Genomic DNA, 26,100 nt, shown 5'->3' with positions numbered 1-26,100 from the left:
AAAATTTTCAAAAACATTTCTAAACTCACTGAAAATTATAGAAGAGTATGATAATTAAATTTTAATCTTTATGATTTAAGCTTGAGGCTTTTATCACATGAAAAAAATTTTCACTTAATTGCTCATCTTAACTCAGTTTAGCATAGTCCAAATCCCTTTACCATCAAACTCACTCTACTATTAACTCATGAACTTTCCCCAACTCATTTGATTATTCTGGGTCTTAGTGTCATTATCTGAAAAATGGGGGTAATATTATCTAGCACATGGGGATTTTTTAAGAAGCAAATGAAGTTGCAAATGTGAAAATGTCCTGAAATATACATGCATACATGATAAACTATGTGAGAATTAGTGCAAGTCTAAGCATATCCTAGACAAAAGCTAGTTAAAGTGGCTTTGTCCAATGTTTAAAGAATAGCCTCAATAAACTTGATTGAACATTATGTTAGTGACTGTTTTAGAATGCTTATTTGCTTCAAATATAACTAATATGAGAAAAAAGTATCTGCATTTCCTCCATGTTATGGGTCAGAAGAGGTTAATTTTAATTATGACACTCTGCCCTTAAGTTTTTATAGCCTACTGCCAATTTTAAAAATTCAAGTATATTCATTTTGATTCATCTGCCTACAGTACAATCTCAAACTATTGATTTTCCTAAATATATATATATATATATATATATCACTTGAAAGTTATATTATAAAATGAGCACACAGACTGCAAATTCAGAGGACACTGAGTTCTGTAAAATAACTGACCCACATTTTTATAGCTATTACCCTAACGCACATCTCTGGCAGAGTCTTTTAGCTATCTAAGTCTAAATTTGCTTCTACTTTTCTACTTTATAAGCCAAGATGACATTTGATATATATTGGAACAGAGTTAAATATTATGCATTAGAAGATTTGAAAGCTCATATCCATAAAAAAAAGTAGAAGATCTAGGGTAGTTTAGTCTGAAAAGCAAAGTCTGATAGAAAAATAATGATGATAATCATTAAAATTGTAAAACCTTTCTAAAATAAATACTGGAAGAATTCTCCTGGTTCAATTATTGGAAAATTCTAGAAATGAAAACTCCCCACCTTTTTTTTAACCTTCACCTTAGTATGTATAAAATTGGAGCATGGTGGTATATATTTTAAAATCTATATTGTTAAAATAAAATGACAACTTGATATTCCTTTTAATGTCATCCATTTCACAGGGATGTTGCTTATTTCCAATGAAGAATACATAGACGTGTGTGTGTGTGTGTGTGTGTGTGTGTGTGTGTGTGTGTGTGTATTAGCATGGACAAATGAGGAAAAGAGTGAAATAATTACACTACCATGTACCATAACCATAAATATGCTCCCTGCTGCCTTAACAAACCGCCAGGATGAAAAACTAATGATGGGTGAGCTAGAGTGTCTGGTAATTTTCCTAAAGCACATTTATATTGCATTTATAGAATGTCTTTCTCAGGAGAGCACAAATTATTTTTTATTACCCAAGAACTGTAAAAAAAAAAAAAAGTGCTGCTCTTTCTTTTCATTTTGAGAATTTAAATGCCTCCTGCAGTTTTATCATTTTAAAACATAATGAGTAAAGAATAGTTGCTTGCACAATAAATACATCATTGTAGTTAACATTGGATATAAAGTTTGTCATCTTTCTACTTTCTAACATTTTAAAGATATATGGCTTTTTTTTAGTAATAAGTGACTATGGCTTATTGTTTACTTAGAGTAATTCCAAACTAGCTTGTCCTTTAATGAATAGAGCATTTTCTGAAAAGAATTATGCCACTGTTCTCTAATGCTTAAAATTTCCTTTATTCCTTTACGCAATCCTGAATTTTTTTCCCATGAAACACTCTTAGTAAAATCATGAGACCTATATCTTATTAACAGGATGATTATTAAAATTGTATCATTGTTTGTTAAGGAGAATATTGAAAATATTGTTTACTAGTTTAGCTACTATCCACATGATGTGGCTATGGAAAGTAAAGTCTGATCATGACTAAGAGGGCAACTTCCTGATTCATAAAGAATTTCCCTGAAATTTTATAGATGATAGCATCAATATGAAAGTAAACATACCTAATCTATATATTTCTAATATTTATTTACTACATGTGTTTATTTTTCTGAGGTTTGGTTACAATGACATCTTATGATTAGCTTTAGTTGTGTTTGAATTGTTTTTCTTGTTATTGATATGAATAGTCATAAGAAAGAAATATGAGAAGTAATTTAATGACATTTCCTTCAAAATTGTATTTGAATTTTCAATAGCCACTGATTTAAATTTTTAGTCCCTGAGAGAAATGACAAACTAATTTTACTTACTAATACTAAACTTGGATATTGGTCTTTAATGTCATTCTTTGAAATTGTTATTAATTTAGAACTACTCTGTAAAAATGAATCATAAGCTATTGAATATATTATTGAATATTTTACTTAAAAACTGATTTGAAAATTAAAATTAACATTAAATTAACTGTGATTTATACAACCATAAAATATACTAATATGTACAAAAGCCCTACCATCACAAGGGTTGGGGTACTATGCTTTACGGGAAATTTCCAGGTAACTTAAAATTATCATACAAGTATTGGAAAATCAATTTTGATCAAATATATTCCCACAATAACTTATACTGATGTTAAAAAATGAGGGAACTAAGATTTGGAGACTGAGGCAGGAGGATTACAAATTCAAAGTGGCCTCAGCAATTTAGCAAGGTCCTAAGCAACTTACTGAGATCCTGACTCCAAATAAAAGCTAAAAAGGGCTGGGGACCTGGCTCAGTGGTTAAGCACTCCTAGATTCAGTCATGGTACCACAGGGGAAAAAAAAGGAATGAAATCATTGAGCAAAGTTAACCCGTGTTTGATCATTCCAGAGCATTGGGGTTCTCCACTTAATCTACTTACTAGGTTGATTAAATGCCATGATTCCTCTGTAAGATCACCACACTGAAGCAATAAGCCCACCTCTCACTGTTGGTTTGCTATGTCTGTCTCTTGAGATCTTTTCCAATATGTGTTTATTCTAGTTTTAATTGTAATTTTAAATATTATTGTTATTAGGTAAATAGCTCAATATTAGATATACATGAAATAAGCAAGTAAAAAGAAAAAACAAAGTCAAGTCAAATGTTTTAGAAAGTATTTAAAACATGGAAAAATCAGGGTAAAATAATTAAATGCATAAAAAGAATCAATATCCACATTGCTTTTCAAGGAAATTAAATCTCTAGGACCTCTTTAACTTAAACTGGAATTTGAGGGAGATATATTACTCTGTCACTATGCAAGAAAGAGGAAAGAGTCATGAAGAAAGCCCTCACTCAGAAAAGCTCTCAGTCCCATGTTAGAATATAGATGAAGGAAAGTACTTCTATGTATTTTAAATTAAAATGTTTTAACATATGGAAATGCAGGTTTATGATGCCTGATTTTATAGTCTTTCTCTAGTGGCCGGCTGGTTCTCATCTTGTCAAATGAGAGGGCACTGATTTAATGTATTTTATTTAATGTTATAACCAGAAGAAAGTTTATTCTTTGGCCATGAAATAGTGCAATGATGCCATTTTTTTCATACTACTACTTATGGACCATTTCCCACATTTCTCTCAAGCTTCTGAATATTTTGGATACCAGAGTCTTGATAATCGGAGTATTACTGTATCCTCAATATATGAACTTAATCAGAGTCAAATTTAGCCTCTCAAAACAAACTTGGCAGAATGATCTCCCTCCTCTCTACCTGCAACAATCTATAGATTTCCCCATTTCCTATTTTATTTAACAACCAGTTTGAATGTTATTTAGAAAGTGATAGATAAATTTAAAGAGCAGGTAAAGGTAAGCTTACATAAAAAGCTGAGGGTCAAGCAAAGTTTTTGGAATTCTACCATTCCTGGTGAGTCACTAAAGGTTTTTGGATGCATTTGTATATGTCAGATGTGTTTTTAGAAGGACAAATATATATGTGTGTGTGTGTGTGTGTGTGTGTGTGTGTGTGTGTGTACACACATACACCTATATATGTGTGTGAATCAGGTTGTATGTATGTATTTATACACATACATACATACATACACAAACACACACATATGTGCGTGTATTTAATTTTGCAGAAAAAATAAGTTTCAAGTGAATATTTGTTTCTACAAAAAACATAAAACCTCAATAGATTGTCCTCAGCATTAACTTATTTTCCCTCCTAGTGTAGTGTGAAGAACACTGACATTTAATGGACTTTAATTTCTATTGATACTAAATGAACTCAGAACCAGAGAAATCTAAAATAATTAGAGGGATGCATGTCAAGTCTTTCAGGCCTTCATATTTATACACAGTGCATGCTGCTTCTTATTGTTGCAAATGTCAACCTTCTCCTTGATAAGTGTCTGTTGGGAAATGGTTCTCTCCATTTCAAAGGGATATAATAAAAGAAAAGGGCTTACGGCAATATTTAAGCAATGAAAGAAACACAGGACATTTATGACTAGCTAGGAGAAACTGATTGCCTTTGGCTGTGCCTTGGGAAATCCCCAGGAAATACAGTAAGTTGTGATTACTATTATAAGTTAAAATGATCTAAAGTACGAGGAGGAATTTAGATTTTCCTTATGGGTGATACTTCATTTCAATTCTCAGTGTACCATCAGAGTTCCTTCCCTCTTTCTCGGGTTTCTTACTGAGGAAATAGTTGAAGATGTGTTTTTTAAAATTGCAGAAGGATCATCATTTTGAAGAAGCTATTTTAGAAAAGAAAAAAGAATTTAAAACTAAGTTCATATAAGAAAATTTATATATTTTACATAGCTCAATTATATGGATCTCATAAAACTATCACTGTTCAAAATTAATGATATGAAAATTTGTAGGAGAATGTTAAAATATTTGTAGTGAATTTTTATTTTCTATGTGTGTGATTATGCTAAATACCATTAGAGGCAGATAAAAAAGGGTATGCTTTCAATTTTATTCATTTCATTGTGGGTTTTTTTCTTAATAGAAATAGAAGTAGTTAGACATAACAGCATTATTGGGGGGCTGAAAAGATGTGATTCATCGTTATTCTTGCAAGTTTTTGTTTCTGCGTTTCTATGAGACTGTTGAAAAAAATAAAGAAAAGTATCCATGTTATATATTTTTTCTTTATTCATCTCATTTTTCTCCCTTTCTGGTAATTAAGAGATCTAACACCAAGTCCTACTCACTATATCATCTCAAATATTAATACAGTACCTTTAAACATGGTGAAGGAATTATTGTTGAAATGAGCTCTGAAATGCTAACAGTAGAAATTCAGCCTGATTAACACTATTTTTGGTCTTATAAAGATAATGTGTTGAGTACAAAACATGCAGTCTATTTAAAGCATTTTGCCTTGCAAGTTCTGTACACTGTCTGGTCTGATTAATGAGCAAGTGACTTTATCAATGTATGTCAACCAAGGTGGCAAATGAAAGCCATGCCTTAGGCAGGTCTATATCTCAACAGGGATTTCAAGAGAAATAATATTTTTATGTGTTTTATTTTAAGGGTTAAAATAAATATCAGAGCAATAATATAAATAAGCACAAAATTAGTAGTCATTTCTTACGTAACCCAGGTAACTAAAATACCCACACTCAAGTAGTTTTCAATTGCAAGGAATTGGCAATTATTTTACAAATTACGTATTTCCTGAATTATTAACCCATGTATCTTAATTAGCTTTGAAGAGACTTTAATCTTGAAACATTATTCTTATAAATTTGAATATAAATTGTACCAAAGAGCATGAAAGAACATAAGAATGTCAATATATTTATCATAAATGTCTTGTCATTATTTAAAGTCATATCATTCTACAACATCTAAAATAGTGATATTAACTATATTAACTAAATTCTACTATGCATGTGTGAGTGCGCACGCGCGCGCGCGTGCGCGCGCGCGCACACACACACACACACACACACACACACACACACACAACACACATCATGAAGGTACCAAGGCCAAGTTTTCCTTTTATTCATGAGTAATCATTTCAGAAGTCAATTACTCTTCTCAATGCTTAAACAATCTTAAATAACTATATTTTTGAACTAATAAATGCTTTTTAAACTACTTCACTGTCAAGAGAATTTTAGCTTTATGAGGGTTTAATGTAATGTAATTAAAACTCTAATTTTCTAATACTTTCATGCTCCTCTTTGGTTATAACCATGTAATTTTTAATAAAAGATAGCCCTTTAATCTCTTATCGATAAGTCTGAGATTCAGAAGAAAAAGTAAACAAAATCCCTTGAAAACTTGAAGTTCTTTTATGAACTATTTGGTGGCCAAATCTGACTTGATCTGAATTGACAAGAAGTTGTTTACAGTTTTTTAATCATAATAGGGTTATATTTTTGCTCTAGAAATGTTAATGTCTGATTATTTCCACTCTACATTTAGCTAGGGGTATTATTTTATAAATTCTAAATACTTCTGAATTCTGAAAAACACTTGGCCCAAAGGCTTTTGGATATTTGGATTTAGAAATTTTCTCATATTAATATTTATATTCCATGTAAAGCATTGTTTGCTTGTATGTGTGCCTCAAGACAGTGAATGGGTGCTCATTTAAAAATCATGGTTGAGATTTTATTTTAATGTTTTTCCCAGGTAAAAAATGGTATTGACTCTTATCCCTACCAGACTGTACATTCTTCTTTTCTATATTTATATTCTGAGCTATGCCTAAAACCTATTTTTATGAAATGCTTCCAGAGGATTAAGAAGGTATTTAAGGAGTTTTGTCAAATTTGTGTGTGTGTGTGTGTGTGTGTGTGTGTGTGTGTGTGTGTGTGTGTGTGTGAGAGAGAGAGAGAGAGAGAGAGAGAGAAGGTGATTATTGCCTTCTTTCGTGGATCTCTGGTTTTCATATTTGTTTTGTTCCAGAATCTTGGGTTAATTTCTGGTATTGTTTACAACTAAGATAGTTTAAAAACAAAAATACCACATGCACATAATTCCCAGAATAGCTTCTCATTTTGTGGTTCTGTCCTTGTATTCAGGTGATCTAAAGGCTTCACATCTGGTAGGTAAGCTCCAGGACCTTAGGAGCCCAAGGAACTCAGCTCTATGCCTGTCAATGCCATGTCCTGGTTTTGTAGTCACGGAAATATATTTTGATACTTCATCTTTCCCATTTGTGAGAATTGGACTGACATTATATCATATGGAAATAATGGCATATGCTAATACAGTAATACATAAGCAATAAGCTCCCAGAGTATTGTAAAGCACTGTGAAGTTATTATTTAAATAAGGATAATGATACCAATGAACTATACTATTCTTGTTAAAAATATATATGTAAAGCAAAACAACTCTATTGGTAGAGTACTCCTCTGCTGAATTTATTAAGCCCCTGCAATTGAACACTGTCTTGTTCTTTACCGTGGTTGGATGATGCAGTTCTATGCCTTAATTTGGATTCATTAATACAATAAATATTACTAAATTTTGTTTCAATTGACACTTTCAAATTATAGATGGGTTTTTAAAAATCAACTGTTTAGAAATAAAATAATTTAGGAAAAAAAAAACCATGAATAACCTGGAGAAAGTAGGCTTAGTCATCACATCTCCTTTAAGTATCTTCTTAATTTGTTATGTTAAGCAGTTTCTCAAGCACAACTATTTTTCTAGCAATGATTAATCTCCTTTTGGTAATGTCTCCTTTAGGTAAATCCACAAGAGCTCAATAGAAATCTGACAAAGAAAAACTTGGCTTTAAATTTTTATATAACGTTTCCAATCAATTTAATGCATTTCACTTGGAAAAAAGTCATATTTGCTCCCCTTTATTCTTAACTGACGTAAATGTATTAGTTTATAAAGTCTGTATCTAATAAGTGAACATTTTGGAAATGGAAATTTCAGTTTCTATGGTGCTATGTGGATGACATTTTTAATCGCAAAACATTTCACTGATATAAACATAAAATTAATTAAATCATTCTGAAAATGTAATGAAAAACACAAATACAAAGCTACTACTTGCACAGGGCACAGTCAAAAAGAATCTTAATTAATGCAGAAATAGGTAACTGGAAGGGAGAATTGTGATATGGGGAGAAATCTGGAGGACCTAGATCATGAGACATCTGTTTTTATAGTTTAGGAAAAAGTATCATGCATAAAATTATTTGGAGACCTTTGTCATATTTCTATTGAGCTCTTGTGGGTTTACCTAATTGTGAATTATCCTAAACTTGAAGTTTAGAAATTAGGAGACTGACTAGCTTCTCTCAGGGCTTTATAAAGATATTACATTCCCATGTTTTACATTTTACTATAGTAGCAAGTTTGTTTCTGGTTTATTTCAGCAATGAACTTGTTCATCTTTCTCTAGTAAAATCTCTAATAAATATGAGCCCTAACAGACTTCAGGCCTTGGAAATAATTTTTAGTAACTATCAGTGTATTCAAAATTCCATCTTGAATTGTTCAATATTGTTGCAGGTGAGTGACTGATGGGTATGGTACTAATAAATATTCTAATTCTACCCAGTGCTTCTGTAGCAAGTTTTTGGAATACTATGATTTCTTCCAAGTGGAGGTGGCAAATCTTTGATCGAATTTCCTCACAAATTGCTATGTAAAGTAAAATTTATTTAAGCTTTTCCCAGGCACATCCCAATTGAATATACTCAAAAGGACATGCCTCTCCCTAAACCCATCAGAGATACAAACATACTCTTGTACAAAGGAAAATTAAATAAGACATTTACATGTCCTGTTTCCTTTTTACTATCCCTTATCAGAAACAAAATTCATTAAATTCCAGCAAGAGGGATCATGTGACAGAACTACTTAATTAGTCTGAAAAACTTGTATTATTTTCTAACTGATTCTAAACTGAGTCTAACATTATTTGACTAATCTTAAAAGACCTTTTCACCAGCAAAATGGGAATAAATAAGTAAAAGTAAAAAATGGTAACTTCCTCAGAGACTGTTGTGGGAACTTGTGGAGATAATGTTTTTCTTGTGCAGAGCATGGGGACTCTACAGAGAAAATATTTAATAAATACTACTCTTTTTCGAAAAGTATTTCTTTTGTGAATTATATTTACAATGAACTATTGATTTTTACAGAGATTCTTATTTACTATGTGGAAAACACCTCTTAGAGTTACAGTAATAACATAATTTTGTGTCATAGATCAGTGGTAGCAATAAAAACATACAACTTAATTTGCAATGTGTGTTTGTAAAGAACATTGTTAACAAGAGGGATAATGCATGTACTCATTGTGTGGTCATTCTAACTTTGGTATCATACACAATTAATGTTTTCATTTGATAACTTTTCCTGTTAAATTATACTGCTTCTCTATGATCAATTTTTGTTGGTATAAAGATTAGGACAATTTTATTGAAGTCTACTTTTTTTCCTTTGTATGACATTTGAGATAGAAAAAGAAAAGAGCAATAACCATGCACAGCTCAGTATAAAAGGCTTTGAAAAAAAAATGTTTGTATCAGCTAAGGATTTGGTGCAAGGGAACCTACTTTGTAAGGAGGCCACATCATAAATATCACGTGTGTTCTACTTTTCACAAACTTCTTTCCTGTCAAAGTTAAATGATTCTATCTTTTGTCACATTTTTTTATTTTACTTCCTTATTTTGGTGTATTCTTTTTACTTCCTTAATATATATTTGTCTGTCAAATATAATAACTCATGACTTTATTTCATTAAAGTAGCCCCCGAACCTTCATTGACTTCATATTTTTATTCATTTTTATTAAATTTTCCACCACTTCCTACTGTTACAAATGCTGACATCATTTGCTGCAAAAAAAAAAAAAAATGTGTTTTATTTACAGGGCACGGCTTATGGAAGTGCTCCTGTATCTTCTCGCAGGCAGTTATGTGAGTCTCTTAAATTCAGCTCTGTGTTGTAAACATGACTCTGTGTCCCTGTGCTGTAGCATGGCATGCTGATCCAGATCAAATGCCCGAAGGTCAATATGCAATCCCCAGTGTTGTATATTACCTATACTGTGTTTGTAGTAAATGGTTCCCTTTGCCTCTTCCTTATCTGTTTGTCATTTTCCAGCCATTTAAGAAAACTGCATTGCAATATGGCCAACTGCGTTGAGACTTTAGCAATGGCTCAAAGTCTGGGGCAAAGAAGTGGCTCTAATCTAATTTCATTTTATTTTATTTAGCAACAATAATAGCACTTTCTCTGTCAAAATCTAAATCTTAACCTTTCTTAAATCCCAACTTCTTTTACTTATTGGTTCAAAGAATTCTCACATCATACAAAGTTGTGGTTTTGCCATAGTTAACGGAAGCTTTCCAAGTAAATTCATTTTTTTAGAAATCTTACTTCTAGTGAATTTAAAGCAAACTTGCCTTTCTAACCATGTTGTTTTATTTCTAAATCACATATTTCAAATAAATCTAAATTTTTTTTTACATAGAAATCCCAGATTTTACAATCTTGCTAGCTATGTTATAAATATATGCACCTTGGCAGAGACAGATACCTGTTCTTCATTTCAGGAGATTTCTTTGATAGCTTGTCTGCTTTAGCATGAACTTTTTATTAATGAGAGATGTATATGTAAATTTAATATGTAGAATCTTCAAAGTGCCATCAGACTTTGAGAAAGCTATTTTCATTGTGCATTCCATCCGTGTCTTTTCTTCTTGCCCACGCTGGTATTCATCAGTTAATTATGGCTATTTACCTCCATTATTGACTGCTACAACAATGCACCCACATGATTCTAATTGTTGTGTCTAGCAATAAATGCCAAATAGATTCATCTTACTAATATGTTAAAGGTGATCAAAGGTAAAGTCCTGTTTGCATAATGTTTTTCTTCGATATTGACAGAAGAAACATATGATTTGATGACATTCACTGAGGAAGATTTGTGAATCAATAAAAAACAATGCAGCACTTGGTACCATTACAAAGCCACCCATACAGCAAACAAAAATTATGAGCTTCACTAATTCCTTTCTTGTGCAAGAAATTTGGAGGTTTAGATTCTTACGAATAAAGTTGTAGCAAAAAGAACTGCTGACATAAAAAGAAGATGTGATTTTATATATATATATTTTAAAAATACCTACAGTTAAATCATCATGGGTATGGGTACAACTGAGTCTAAATTTAATGTCATTTTCTTTTTATCGAACTATCAATTGCCTAAATTTCTAATGTACACTGGAAATAAAGGTTTCTTTCATTTAGGTATTTAATGCTGTATTAATTGATTAAAATTAAAAACTGGAGCCAAAACTTCAATGAGATGAGAAATATTTCGCTTGTATATTTTTCTCTTTTTAAGAGGAACAAATTATGACTGTGTATGCAAGTTATATTGCACTGAAGATTAGAGAAATGTTCTTATGAAAATAGAGAGCATATGATTACGTAGGGAATGTGAATATGTGCCATAAAACAACAAATAGAAAGACAAAGAATATGGAAGTATTAATTTGAATTACTTAATTTCTTACTTTACAAACTCAAAGTACATGTTACCCTACTAAACACATGTCTAAGAAACAGCTTACAAGACTCACAAATTCAGCATGCTAATTATCATCTTGCCTTTGGTCAAGGCATTTTAAGGTCTCTAAATTACACATTAGTGGAGTCTTCATAAATATATATCATTGTGGCACTTATCAAAGATATCACATAGGAGGATATCCACACATAAATGTCAGAATATTGATATTTAACATCTCCTTTCCTACTCTGGTATCAGTGCCTATCTACACATCTTAGAGTTGATTTCTGATTCTAGTTTTATACATTTTTAACTATATCTAAAACTCTGATAATGCTTTCTTGAAGGTACAACTAACAATGCATTATTCCTTTTTTTTTTAATACTGAGGACTTCCTTGTTTTATGGATGTTCCTTTAACTCAAAAATATACCCAGTTAAATATTTTTTTAACAAAATCCTGAAACAGAATCTAGTACAGGGAGGGATTGCTTACATGATGAGGTAATTAGGGAGGCTGTAAATCTTCAATGAGAGAATTCACATCTCCATCTTGGGAAACTTGGGAAACAGCATGTAGCTTTTAATTAAGATGCTCACTCAAATATGCCTTTAGTTGTTAGTAAGAATCAAAGTTAAATTGGAATAATATGATCTTGGTTAATATTTTTCACTTTTGGAGAAAATGCTTGAAGAATGCTTGGAGTAGGAGTCTTAAAAGTTATTTGAATGTTAATACTACATTTTAAATTTAAATGTGAGAAGTATACATCATTTTCTCAAATAAGACTGACTTCTCAAATTTCTATTGGTTTATGTGAAAATCATTTTCAGTAAGTGAAGATCTATCATATGTTAGTACAACTGAGTCTATATTTGATATGAATTGAGATCTACAACATTTGAATGAAATTTTTCACAGACTTGACCCATAAAATATTGTCCCAACAATTCAAATTACTGTAACTGATTTTAACTTGGTTATTGTTTTTTTCATTTTGTGACTATAATTAGCATTTGAAGAGTTCCAAATTACAGAAACATATTTTTAACAAACACACGCATTATCATTTTCAGAGAAATAGTTAAGATCTAATAAATTAATTATAAAATTTAATGAACAATGAATATATTTTCATTGAAAAAAAGTGAATGTAAATTTTCGTAATATAGACAACACTTAAGATTCAGTTAAAATAATTATATGTAGGAATCTTGCTTTCGTATTTCATATACCATTCATATTTCCCACTTATGAATGAAAGTTTCACCAAATATTTATAAGCAATGTATTCAAAGGTAGTTATCTAATTTAGCTGAATAATTCTTCTAATGGATGCATGTCAACAATATAGCTGAGCTGACTATACATGAAAAAAATACTGCCTTCTTATTCAGAATCTGCAGCTACATCTATAGTAGAAATGGGACTGAAAGAATGTATCTAAGAGTATGCGTGAAACTTTTTATGGTTTATTAAATAAATATTTGAATAATTATCCTAAATATAAAGTAAAATTCTTTGTTACATGTGACTGAAAGATTACATGATTATGTAAGATTTGACTTCAATATATCCTTGAAGACATGAAGATATATCATGAAATAGTGATCAGTTTTGATAAAGTTGATAAATGCTTTTTGGCATTAATTTTCTACAGTATGTTTCCCTCTTAATTGCTTTTATTTATTCCCTCAAATTTTCAAAAAATTCCCTTTCTTTCTATAGCTGAATAACAATTTTTGTATCCCAAATTGATGAAAAAATAATAAAAATGCAAGAATAAAGGCATGATAGTATTTATTTAAAATAATATCAATCTCAACATCAAAAAGGATGATTCAAAGATGCTCAGGTGCTTTTTATAAGAACAGATGTTGCAAAATAGTTTTTCCATTATACCTTCTGATTTACTCCCTTTGCTTCTTGACTTATCAGTTTATTTCCTGTCATTTCCATTTCTTTTGTCTTTCTAATGTCCCACACAGTGTCTTTGCATTATTTATCATCCTATTTGGTTGTCGCTTTCATTTTACTTCTTTTCCCCATTTCTTGTCATGATTTCACACAGCAAAGGGAACAAGTTTCAACAGTAGTGAGAATCAACAGAACTTTTTCTGTAACCATCTTTAAAATACACTTTTGTAATGCCTGTCTGCTGAGGTTGCTTCAAACATCACATGAGTAAACAAATGCTTATTTGGCTGTTCTTGAGGAGCAAAGGCAAGGGCATTGTGCTTATAAATTCACATGTAAATGCACATATGTATCTGGGATTAAGGAAGCTCCAGTCTTCAGAAGAGATTTTAGTCAGAAGCAGAATAGCAAAGAAAAGCTTTAATTTGCCTGATGAAATCATGAGTATATCTCCAATAGAAGCCAAACTAATGCAATAGATAATTAGAAAGAAGAAAAGGCACAAAAGAAAATTGAATCTATGTTATAATCCCTTGGAAGCCAAATACTGAATATTGCTTTTCTTTTGAGACCAAAGTAATAGTTTTGCATGTAATTGAACTTACAATTTTGAGGTACTAAAAATTATTAGAAGCTATACTCAGTTCTAGTAAAAAGAAAAATTAATTGGCATTTCCTTTTACATATAGACAATAGTAATTATTATTCTAGGCTTTTGAGTTTATTTGAAATAATGTGTGTGTGTGCATTTTCCTCCCTGATTTCAGTGGATAATATAAGGCTGGAGAGAGCTTTGTTCTCATTCTTACTTAACAATAAAAAAAATGTGGAGAAAATATAAATTCACAAATTTTCTTGAACCCACAAAGCCAAAATTACACATCAACCAACTACCCTGGGTATAAGTGAAGACACACACTGGTAAGGGAAGACCAGATGTACTAGACATACCTAGGTGATAATAAGAATTCTGCAAAAATGATTAACACGTTGATAAGGTTGAACATGGGCTGGCAGGGAATATAAATATAACAAGAATGTGCACACCCTTACAAGCTCCTATCCACAAACCTCATTGTATATTCACATAAAAATATTAGGACTGTTCCTGAGAAAGTGTCCCTTGTGGGAAAGCCTTGAAGAAGGGAAAATAGCTGCTGCAGGAAAGACAGGAAACTACCCAGAGTTCTCTATACAGAACAAAACCTAAAATGAAAAACGAAGAGCAACACACTGTCACCCTTAGGATCCAGATGGAAACTTACTGCAGCAGGAGGAGGAAAAGACAAAGACCCTTTACTCTTGGGACAGGGACAAGAATACATGATGGGTCCAAAACTATAGACAGGAGAGACGCTGAAGCATTAAAACAGCGACATCTGAGAATCAGGGACACAGAGCTTCCTTAAGATTCAGGATTAATCAGAAGGAGGCAGACAACCTGTCTCTGCTCCACAGACTAGCAAGCATTGTGCTACAAGTAATCCTGCCACAGGACTGGGAAAGTTACTAGAGTAGGAAGAGACACTTTCTAAAACATAGTGCAAAGGAGAGGCCTAAAGCTGAAGGAAGGGAATGGGTTAAGAAAAGGCTACAGCAAGCTGGCCCTTACTCTAAAGACAGGTATACTGGGAGAAATTTGAAGCCTGGGAATAACACAAGCAATAATAATAAAAAAAATCTACCCTACGCCTGCTTAGCTTGCTCCAAATCCCACATTACATTTCTCGTAGGAGGAAACATATACCTATTTCTAGATATAAAGTTTGCTTATCTAAGTCTCTAATGGCCTACACAAAAGATATGGCTTTCCACAAATTCTGTGGCTAACAGAAAAGCAGAAAAAAACCAATACATTGCCAAGTGACAAAGGTATAAATGGAATCAAATTATGTGTATGTTAGAACTATCAGAAATTGGAATTAAAATACCCGTAATTAATGTGATAAATACTCTGGAAAATTTAACAAAATGAAGGAACAAATGTCCAATTTCAGCAGACAGAGGGAGATGTAAGATATGCATTGAATGGAAATTGTATAGACTAAAAGCTCAGTAACAGAGATGATGAATGTTTCTGATGATCTCATCTGTAAACTCAACACAACCAAGGAAAAAATTGTGAACTCGAGGATAGGTCCGTAGAAATGATCCAACCAAAACACAGAAGTGAAAAGAAACCAAAAATGGTGATAGGTTTGGAAAATAATGGCACAGACAAAATTACAGATTCAGAAAGCTTAAAAAAAAAAAGTAGAAAAAGAAACAGTGGAGCAAGAAAAAAAAAGAAAAGAAAAGCCCAGGCATATAATATTCAATCCACTGAAAAGCAAAGAGAGGTCTTTAGACCTCTCTGAAGATAGCCCCCATAACATATAAAGGAACAAAGAATTACAGAATATTTACCAAGAACACTGTAAGCTAACAGAAAATGAAGTGACTGCTGTAATGTTTAGAAAGGGAAAACAAACAAAATATCTACAGAGCCTTGCACAGTCGAGGAATATGTCTTTCAGAAATGAAAGAGTTCTGAAACAGATACTAGGAAAATATATTGCAAAAAGACCTGCACTGTAAGTAATCGTGAAGAAATAAAGGGCCTGGGAATGGATGAATGATACTATCAGAATTATCATACATAGAGTCATATATGATTTCAAGTTTAAATCATGAGTTAACTTGTGAACCCCAAGTTATATTAAATTATATTGACTGATAAAATACTATGCATATTATTATTATATAAAATATTAAAATTATCTTATTTAGTGTTTTTATACTTTATAATAGTTGTTTTGTAGGCATATTTTTGTGTATATGTATATATGACATAAATATGTCAATAGAGTTTTATAATTAACATTAAAATTAATGGTGAAAGGGCTGGGTATGTAATTCAGTGATAGATTATTTGCCTATTATGCTTGAGGCTCTGTGGTATAATCATCAGTACTACAAAGTATAATTAAATAATAACAATAAAGCAGAAACTGTACACCAATATGATACAGAAGAGAGATAAGAACCAATACTGTTGAAACCTAAATGATACAGTAATTAGTTTGGTATCTCATAGACCTCAATAATGATTTCATGTATTGTCATGTTTTTACAATTCCCTCCAACCCCAAGTTGACATATTCTTATTCTAATTAAACATCAAAATATTTGAACTGTTTGAATAATACTAATTTTATATTGTCAAATGCATTAACAAAACTTTTCATCAGTCAGTGGACTCTTGCCTCTTGTGATATTATTCTAAAACGGAATGACAACATTAAAAGATAGAAAATAGAAATAGTAAATTTAATAGATAAGAAATATTGTTGGGTAATCTAATGTCATATAATAAAAAATGATACTGCTTTCGTATTTTTCTTTTAAATAATTAGCAAACTTGCTAAGTAAAGTCTTTTCTTAGCAATTACAAATAATCAGAATAACCTCTTAGAACCTTAGACAAGCATCTCATTATCAAACTAGTCACTATTTTTCCTGTGCTTATTAATAGATATGATAATTCTTGTACTTTCCACATTATTTGTAAATATCTAAACACCCCAAAGTTACAGGATTCTATTTATTAAAGCTTACCCATCATTGCTGAAACCACTGATAATGTACATATTAAAGTCCACAATGAGTTAATATATTAAAGAGATACGTTAGTCAATATAGTTTAGATTTAGTAATTAGGATGTATTGATATGAATTTTGGAGGTGAATTTCATCTATTATGACCTTTATAGAAATACAAATGATTCAAAATCTCCAAGTGGAGAGAAATATAAAAAATTACCACGGGCTTACAATATGCAATTGTTAATGGTCCTGGACATTGTCTATTCCAAACAATCCACATCATTAGACATGTCCTTGAGAGGCTATTATTTGTCCAAAGTCCAATATTTACCAACAAAGCCAAGTTTCTAACTCCTTTGTCCTATTTATTTTTCAAGACTTCTTTTCTTTAATATTTCTATTAAGCCATCATGTCTTTTCCTACTAGGTTTTTTTTTCAAAGTTTTCCCTTTTTCTGCAAAGTAGATGATAATGCCCAAGTAATGCTTGCAGGGAAAATAGAATTTAATCAGCTAAAGAATGTGAATAAAAGGAGGTCTAGGAGGATGAAGTAGATATGGGGAGGCATGGGAGGAGACCCAACAGTGTTGAGTGATTGTACAACTTTAGGCAAATGAAATTCATTACAAGTATTGGTAGACTTTTTTGTTGTAATATAGTTTATATTATTTAAGGCAAAATCACTAGTTTTTAAAATTCAGGGTTTTATTCTTTCAAAATTTGTGTAAGATATTGGATTATGTCCATTTCTCATTACTATGGTGAAATACCTGAAGATGGGACAGGTATTTTATAACGAAGAGATTTATTTAACTCATCTTTCTGCAGATTCAAAGAATTCAACTATGGGGCACCATTATGATGAGTTATTTACTCCTAATCATCTCCCAAAGGATCCACCTCTATACACCTTTGTCATACTAAGTTCTCACCCTCTTAATATCTTTAAATGCAGAGTAAATTCTATCACATGAGCCCTTGTCAGACACCATATCTAAACCATAGTATTTATGTTTACATAGGTAGTATTGGATCACTCAATCAACCTGAAAGTAGATAAAAGTTCGTTTGTGAAATAGAGGAAAAAATTACTTGTGGTCTAATCTTTATGTCAAGAATTAGAAATGACGATATATATATATATATATATATATATATATATATATATATACACATGAAAAGTTAATTTTGTTTGATTTTGCTTCCTAAAAAATAGAATTCTACTTCTTTACCATAAGTCAGTAAATCTCCATTTAAAAATTTGCTTTTATAAATAATATATTGCTTCATATATATAAAAATATGTTTGATGTTATATAAAATACATTACATTAGAATTATAATTATACTATATTATATAATTGTATTAAATATGCTCTACCATGATCACATTATATAAATTTTATTAAAATAAAATATATGTATTTATATATAACTTCATATGTAAGTTTATATATTTTTATGTATAAAGTTTATATACAAGCTATATAGTTTATATATTTTTTATTATACTTAAGTATATTATATATAATATGTAATTACATATGTAATATAATTATGATACATAATACAATATGTAACATAATGTATATTACTTATGGTCCAAACATATAAATATATATAAATATATTTCACAAATATATTATTTTTCTTTCATAAATAAGTTACTTGTATCCTAAGATTAAAAAGTCTCTATTACTGAAGTCATTATAAAGTTACATATAGATTTGAGTAAATACTGTATTGTTTCTTTTTTTGTTTGTTTATTGGTACCAGGGATTGCACTCAGGAACAATCAACCACTGAGCCACATTCCCAGCCCAATTTTATATTTTATTGAGAGAAAGTGTCTCACTAAGTTGCTTAGCACCTCTCTTTTGCTGAGACAGGCTTTGAACTCTCTTTCCTCCTATCTCAGCTTCCTGAGCCGCTGGGATTAAGGCATGTACCACCATGCCCTATGGCAAGGCATCCAGTGCCTCCTTAGGGGGTTCTTCTTCTGCGAAGAAGGTGTAGCTACCTAAGAAATTTAAGTCTAGAACAATTAGTGAAGAACAAAATACAAAGTCAGAAAGATATTTTCAAAAGATGCAGCTCCTGATACATATAGTCCACACAGGAGCTGGAGGTACACAATTAGAAAATGGCTCCCCAGGTTTCATTAAGGGGCTATGTCAAAGGCAGGAATAAGGTTTCAGGGGTGGAGTGTTGCAGACAGCAGGTTCATATGGATGTCACATGGGAAGGCAGAGCACAGACAATAATAAGCATCATTGATATCTTGGAAGGTCACATCCATCTCAATGGGGCTGTATGGCTATAGCAGGTCTCCCCATCTTCAGTGCTGTGTGGGACCTTTCACAGAGCAGAGGGGGAGGTACACCTGCATCAGTCAGTCTATCCCTGAGGAAGTGCCACAGGAAGTTCCCAATGCAAGACCTATTCCCTCTCTGGCTGTGATGCCAGTGTACTCCACATACAGCCCACAGATGGCTCTCAACAATGCCTGGCTTGTAATTTTTTTTTTAAGAGAGAGAGAGAGAGAGAGAGAGAGAGAGAGAGAGAGTTTTTAATATTTATTTTTTAGTTTTCGGCAGACACAACATCTTTGTTTGTATGTGGTGCTGAGGATCGAACCTGTGCTGCACACATGCCAGGCGAGCAAGCTACTGCTTGAGCCACATCCCCAGCCCCTGGCTTGTAATTTTTGATAATTTAAAATAACAATTAAATAAAATGAATTGTATTTGAAATCCCACATATAATCTCTGGGTGGGCAATACTTTTAATCTGGTAAGAATTCTATATGCATCACTCCATTTGTACTCAGATGACCTGATAAATCTGCTAGTCATTATACAGGTCAAAAAGGAGATGTTGACTTTTCTATAGTTCAAGTATCCCTTTATGTATGCTCCAGAAGGTAACTTGAATTGTTGATCCTTGTATTAGACAAAATTTATTCTCCAAATAATATACATTAATTAACTTCATTTGATGTTTAGACACACTGTTTTCTGAATTATTCCATACTCCATATGCACCATTCTTATTATTATCTGTGCTCTGCCTTCCCATATGACATCCACAGAAAGAACATAAGGATTGAGCCTGGGGCCCTTACATATCCATTCTCCATAGCAGTGACAGTTCAAATTGGAAATTAATAAATTGGAATCACATTTTAGACAACTTTCACATGAACCTGTTAACCATCTGTTTAAAAAAAGTTCATTCTTGGTCCGTTTTCAAATATAAAAATACCAAGGTTAATTTTTAGGAGACTAAAAACTCACTGAGATAAAGTTTCCTTGGAAGATGTCCATAGTTGCACCCTCAATGTCCTTTTCTTATACCACATCATCCCTCAAAAACCTTGTTGTACAGACTCAGCATTGTTTAAAGCAGTATGAAAAAGTATACATATCATTGTATTAGTATCTGATTTTGGAAATGTATAGCATTTGGAAGATTGGTAGGTATAGAAGATGCCAAATAACCACTTGATTGAGCAACATTTATGATCAAAATTTAATTTTAACAGATTGAAGAGAATCATTGGTATTATGAGTCTTTTTGTAGAGTATAATTTTTATCTATGAAATGTCAATTATTACCTGAAATTAATAAATTATTTTATTTATTAACCACCGGTTTAGTTTCAACTGACATAAGAAAAGAAAATTAATACTTCGTAAACACAAATATGTATGAAACATTGAGCATTTTTTTAAACATGGTCGAAATCTATTCATCATATTTCAGAGTACTCCTGTGTTTCTATCCTTTGGATTTAAAAAAAATTTTACTAGATATTATTTCATTAGAAAATGTGATATACAGATAGCTTTTTCTTTCTTTTTCTTTTAGCATTTATTTACTTGACTAAGGAATATTTCTTTGCTCTCATGTAGGAATTAGCCCCAAATGGCAAACCTTTAAAAATAATAGCAAAAGCACCGTTAAGTTTAAAAGCTATTAAAACTTACATCTATTTTTGCAATCTGCAAAAAATTTAGAGTATGAGTCTTCAAATTATGAAAGTTTTCCTTTGGCCACTCAGGTGTTGGGAATTTAGAACCTTCCTTTTTTAAAGAAAATCTTTTCATTCTTTCATTATACAATTTAGTTAATGTTACTGAGAGTAGCTATTATACAAAAGGCAAGAAATCAAACATGCAGGGAAATAGCTTAAAACCAATTAACTATCAAATTTTTTGATATTATAAGAGACTTAAAAGTGCTATATAATTGCTTAATAACAAATATTCACTGAATTTAACTGAATTTTCTTATTATTCATTTTTATATCATTAGCAATACACGAAAATCATCCTTTAATGGGTTGTAGTTTTTAAAACTTATACAAATTATATTTATACATCTTGCTAATAGAAACATATCTTAGACATGTTCTTTGGGAAATCTTAGTGGAGACTTACTGTCTTATTTGATCATTTTATTATAATTATTACTTTTTTATCTTTAGATAGACATGACAGTAGAGTGTATTTTGACATATCATGCATACATGAAGAATAACTTCCCATTCTTGTAGTAGTGTGTGACATGGGGTTTAACTGGTTGTGTATTCATATATGAACATAGGAAGGTTATGTCAGATCGATTCGACTGTTGTAGTGGGAAACAAATATCAGAACACTGAGATCTGGAAGCAATACCTTATTAGTGGTGCCATGGCCCAGTGGGATAATTTCCAAAGGCGGAGCCCCAAACACAGCAGGGCTTTTGTTTTTATATATAAACAAGTTTGGGGTATATCAAGGTAATGGAATTGGTGCAATTCTATTGGGGGTGCATTCTACATTCCTTATATGGGTACAATCTTGTGGATAGCCTAGGGATTCAGATCATACAGCTTAGGGACTTTTTCTTGCACTAAGCCTAAAGGGGATTGTTCTGTCTCTGCTACTTGTTTTCTGTATCTGCTGCTGTGGTTATCTGTAAGGTACCTGTTAGTAACTGCAAAACCCTATAGTTAAATATCAGTGCTGCATGTCAGCGTGCACAACCATAGCCTGTCAGCTCTTACACTTCTTGAGTTCACTTTCCCCCTCTTGTGTGTTATTTGATCTTCTTAACAGATCTGAAAAGTAGATATTCACTAATTTTTAAAGGAGACAGCTAACTCTCGCTGAATATATATGCCTATGATGCCATGGTAAATTAGCACACCCCTCATGGTTTATAACAGAAATGTGTTTTCCCACTGTTTTGGAGGCCAGAAGTTCAAAGTCAGGCTGTAGGCAGGACTGGTTCCTTCTGGAGGCTCAAAGGAGATTCCCATTCTGGCCAGTCTGCTGCATCTGGTGGCTGCCAGTGATTCTTGGTGTTTCTTGATTGGTGGGCTCTGGTCCAATCTCTACATCTGCTTTCAAATGTTCTTTCCTCTGTGGGTCTCTCTCTCTTTTTTTTTTTCATTTTGTCTCCTTTAAGAACATTAAATTTAGGGACATTCTTAATCCAGGGTACTATTTTAGTCAGCTTTTTTGCTGATGCAACCAAAAGAGCAGAAAAAAAAATAATTTTAGAAGAGGAAAGGTTCATTTGGAATTCATGGATATAGAGGTCTTAGTCCATACACAGCCGACTCTGTGACATGGCCACCAAGAAGCAGAGTATTCATACATGAGTATTCATATTTTGAATACTCATCTATGAGTATTCATATTTTGTCCCACTCTATGGGACAAAATACATACTCCAAAGGCATGCCCTCAATGATGTACCCCTTCCAACCACATCCTACCTGCCTACAGTTACCACCCAGTTAATCCCTATCAGGGGATTAATGCACTCACTGATTACGTTAAGGCTCTCAGAACCCAATCATTTCATCTCTAAACTTTCTTACATTGTCTCACACATGAACTTTGTGGGACAATCCTATCTAAAACCTAACACTGTCTGGAGATCCTTAACTTTACAGAATAGAGATCTTTTTTCCATATAAGGTCACCTAAGATAGTAGGGATTATGACTTGTAAATATATTTTGAGGTAATGATTCAAACGTTTACTATACTGTGCAATGATTAGAATTCACATTGAATTTTTTTTCTAACTTTGTAGTACAAATGCTTTCCATTGTTCTATTCCAACTCAATAACAATATACTTCTAACAAAATGACCAAACATAATCCCTGCCTTTAAGGAGTTATTTAAGGAGTGAAATAGGTGTGGCTCTTTAATTTAGAAAAACTATAATTAGGTAGAGAAAATATAATTTAAACTACTAATGAAATATAATACCATATATTACCCATTTGGCTAAGTATTACTTTTATTGCTTATCATATATAAGTCAGCACAAAGAAAAAGTTCTACTAAATACAATGAGTATTAGTTGTTAAAAGAAATCAAAGAGATGTCTAAATTTTTTTATATCATAAAGTTAAACCATGTAGAAAAAATTTTTGAAGAAATATTAACCTGTTAAAGGAAACAAATGTTAACTATTATTAAAAAGACTCTAAGAGTACCATAAATATTTTGCGTATAAAATCTATTAAAAACAGACTAAGTTATATGATCCCAAAGGTCACATGGTATTTTTTTTAAGGAAAGCAATGTTAATATTTACTAAAACTCTGAGAAATTAAGTATTTTGAAATATTAAAATATCAATTTATGTTATTTTATGAAGATCATGAGGAGTTATTTTGGAAAAATATAAACCTAATAGTTATAAGGAAGTATTCATATTCATGTATGTGAAAATATCATTAATGCATTCAATGTGAATCTCTAGGTTGTTTGGTTGGTTTTTGTTGCTGATGTCTTTTCATTAGTCTAGAAAATAATGGCTCATTAGTGATAGCATCATGGTTGACCTCTCTGTTCTTTTGTGTTAAGCGTCATGCTATGAACTAAGCAGCCTGAATTTTCATATACAGGGCAGGAACTGAATATAAAGAGCCTGTTTTAAATGTCATTTGAATATGTTTCAGATTAGGATTATTTTGTAGGGAATAATTACAAAAACAACTTTGCTAGAGTGACTTTGTAGTAACTAAATAAAGATGTATGTCTACAAGTTTAACGCTCTGTAAAAGTATTTATATGGCAATGTGGTAATTAAAAATGAAATATTAAAGTGGTTCATCCAAATATTCATTTGAAATTAGGTTTGAATCACAAATTTTTCATTAACTTTAAAGATAGAAAGTTACTGATTCTAAGCCATGAATCCAGAGATTTTGTAAGAGGAAGTACAGGAGTAGATGTGGAACATGGCACACAAGACCAGAAAGAAAGCAAATATACAAAATTGAGAGTCAAAATATTAAAATTCCTGTATTTATCACTCTAAGAAGAAGTGATTCCAGTTTTTGTTTTTCTTCCTCATTTATGTCTAGCTCCCTTCCTTCATATTGATTCCCTTTCAATTCCCTTATTCCTGCCTCTTCATACCTTCCCTCTCCACCTGGCACAGTGAATTCTAAGTTTTAGAATTGGAGGCTGATCCATATGCATTAAATCAAAGACTGTTTTGCATAAATATTTCTTAGAATTTTTCTAACTTTCCTCCTTTGCTAAAAAAACAAGTCTGTGTTAGTCTGTGTTGCTATGACCAAAGTACCTGACAAGAGCAACTGAGAGGAGGAAAAGTTTATTTGGAGCTCACAGTTTTAGAGATCTCAGCCCATAGATGTCTGACTTCATTGTTCTGGACCCCCAGTGAGCAGCAGATCATGACTGAGGGCTTGGCAGAGGAAAGCTGCTCTTCTCCTAGTGACCAAGAAGCAGAGAGGGCTGGGAAGCAGGCTGAGGGGAAAATGAACCTACTATGGACCATCAACAGGTGGGCCATGGCTGGAGGAGGTGAATCCTTGGGGGCATGACTTGAAAGGATACTCTTCCCTGTGACTCCTTCCTACCACCCCTGCTTTCCAGCTACCATGATATAAGCAACTTCCCTCTGTCTCACCTTTGACCATGATGCCCAGCTTCACCTTGGGCACACAGCAGCAATGGAGTTGATCATCCAAACACACTGAAACTGTGAAGCCCAGGAAATCATTTCCCTCCTCTAATTTGTTCTTGTTAGATATTTTGGCTACAGCAATGCAAAGCTGAGTAACACAAAATCAGGTGTAGATAAATGGCTGATATATACTATGCAGAATGATAAGACAAAAGAATGAAAAATTCATACTAACTAAATCCTGAAAATTCATATCTGATAGGAAGAACAAATAACTGTTTCCTTCCTATTGTATTACTGGATTTCTCAGCAATTAGGATCTGTATTGATCCAATTTACTGTCATTATCTCATTTGTTCAGTTATGAGATATTTGTTTGCTGCACCTGGAGAATCACCTGGTTCAGTGGAGGTAGAAGATAAGGAAATTAGCAATTATTGTCCTGCATATTAAGCTGCAAAATAAAAGCATAAATGAACGGAGATTGTAGAAAGCTAGAAGGTCAGCTCCTATCTATGTCTGGGACATTTGGGTACCATTTAAAAGGAAGTGATAATTGATGAGAGTGATGAATGATAGAATTGATTCTTTAATCTTTCACAAATTGTTAGTTATTTTCTACAATTCATCCTATAAAAAAGGATACAGATTTGATTCACTTATTTAGCAAGCTTTTAATATGTAACTCAGAATATAATTGGCATGTTAAAAGAAGCCACCAAGATTTAATTAAATTAAACTTAATAAGTTGAAGAATTTAATAGAGTGATTTTTAATACAACTCATTAAAGTAATAATAGTAAATAATGGATTTTTATGTTAATTTCTGCTTTAAAGATTCATACAAGGCAAATCTTTAACATACCATATTGTTGCAGTGTAAATGTACAAATAAGATAAAATGCCTAGACTTTAACATATTGTTTAAAATATGATATAGGAGTAAAGACATATACTTTATTTGTGATATTATGAGCCACATGGATAGTATCATCCACTTTCTTAATTTTTACATGGGATAATAAACTAAAGAAAATTATTATTTGCAATTTAGAATTGAGTCGTCTTGCTTTGATCATTAACCTATTCTGAAATAATTGAAAATAAAATTG

General features: G+C 31.9%; 1 protein-coding gene across 2 annotated transcripts in view; it reads left to right on the top strand.

Annotated features, from left to right (window-relative positions):
* Positions 1-26,100, top strand: part of Ccser1 (coiled-coil serine rich protein 1) — a 1,159,332-nt gene that overhangs the window by 900,827 nt on the left and 232,405 nt on the right. The window contains exon 11 of one of the 2 annotated variants that reach the window (XM_078021919.1): positions 9,888-9,933. The exons of the other annotated variant lie outside the window; for it this stretch is intronic. Coding sequence (XP_077878045.1) covers positions 9,888-9,933 — 46 coding nt within the window. The remainder of the gene's footprint in view (positions 1-9,887; positions 9,934-26,100) is intronic. 2 annotated transcript variants of the gene reach the window in all.

This window comes from Ictidomys tridecemlineatus, chromosome 9 (genome assembly GCF_052094955.1).
Source record: "Ictidomys tridecemlineatus isolate mIctTri1 chromosome 9, mIctTri1.hap1, whole genome shotgun sequence".
Taxonomy (NCBI): Eukaryota; Metazoa; Chordata; class Mammalia; order Rodentia; family Sciuridae; genus Ictidomys; species Ictidomys tridecemlineatus.
The sequence above is the reverse complement of the archived record's forward strand: the minus strand, read 5'-3'. Positions and strand labels throughout refer to the sequence as shown.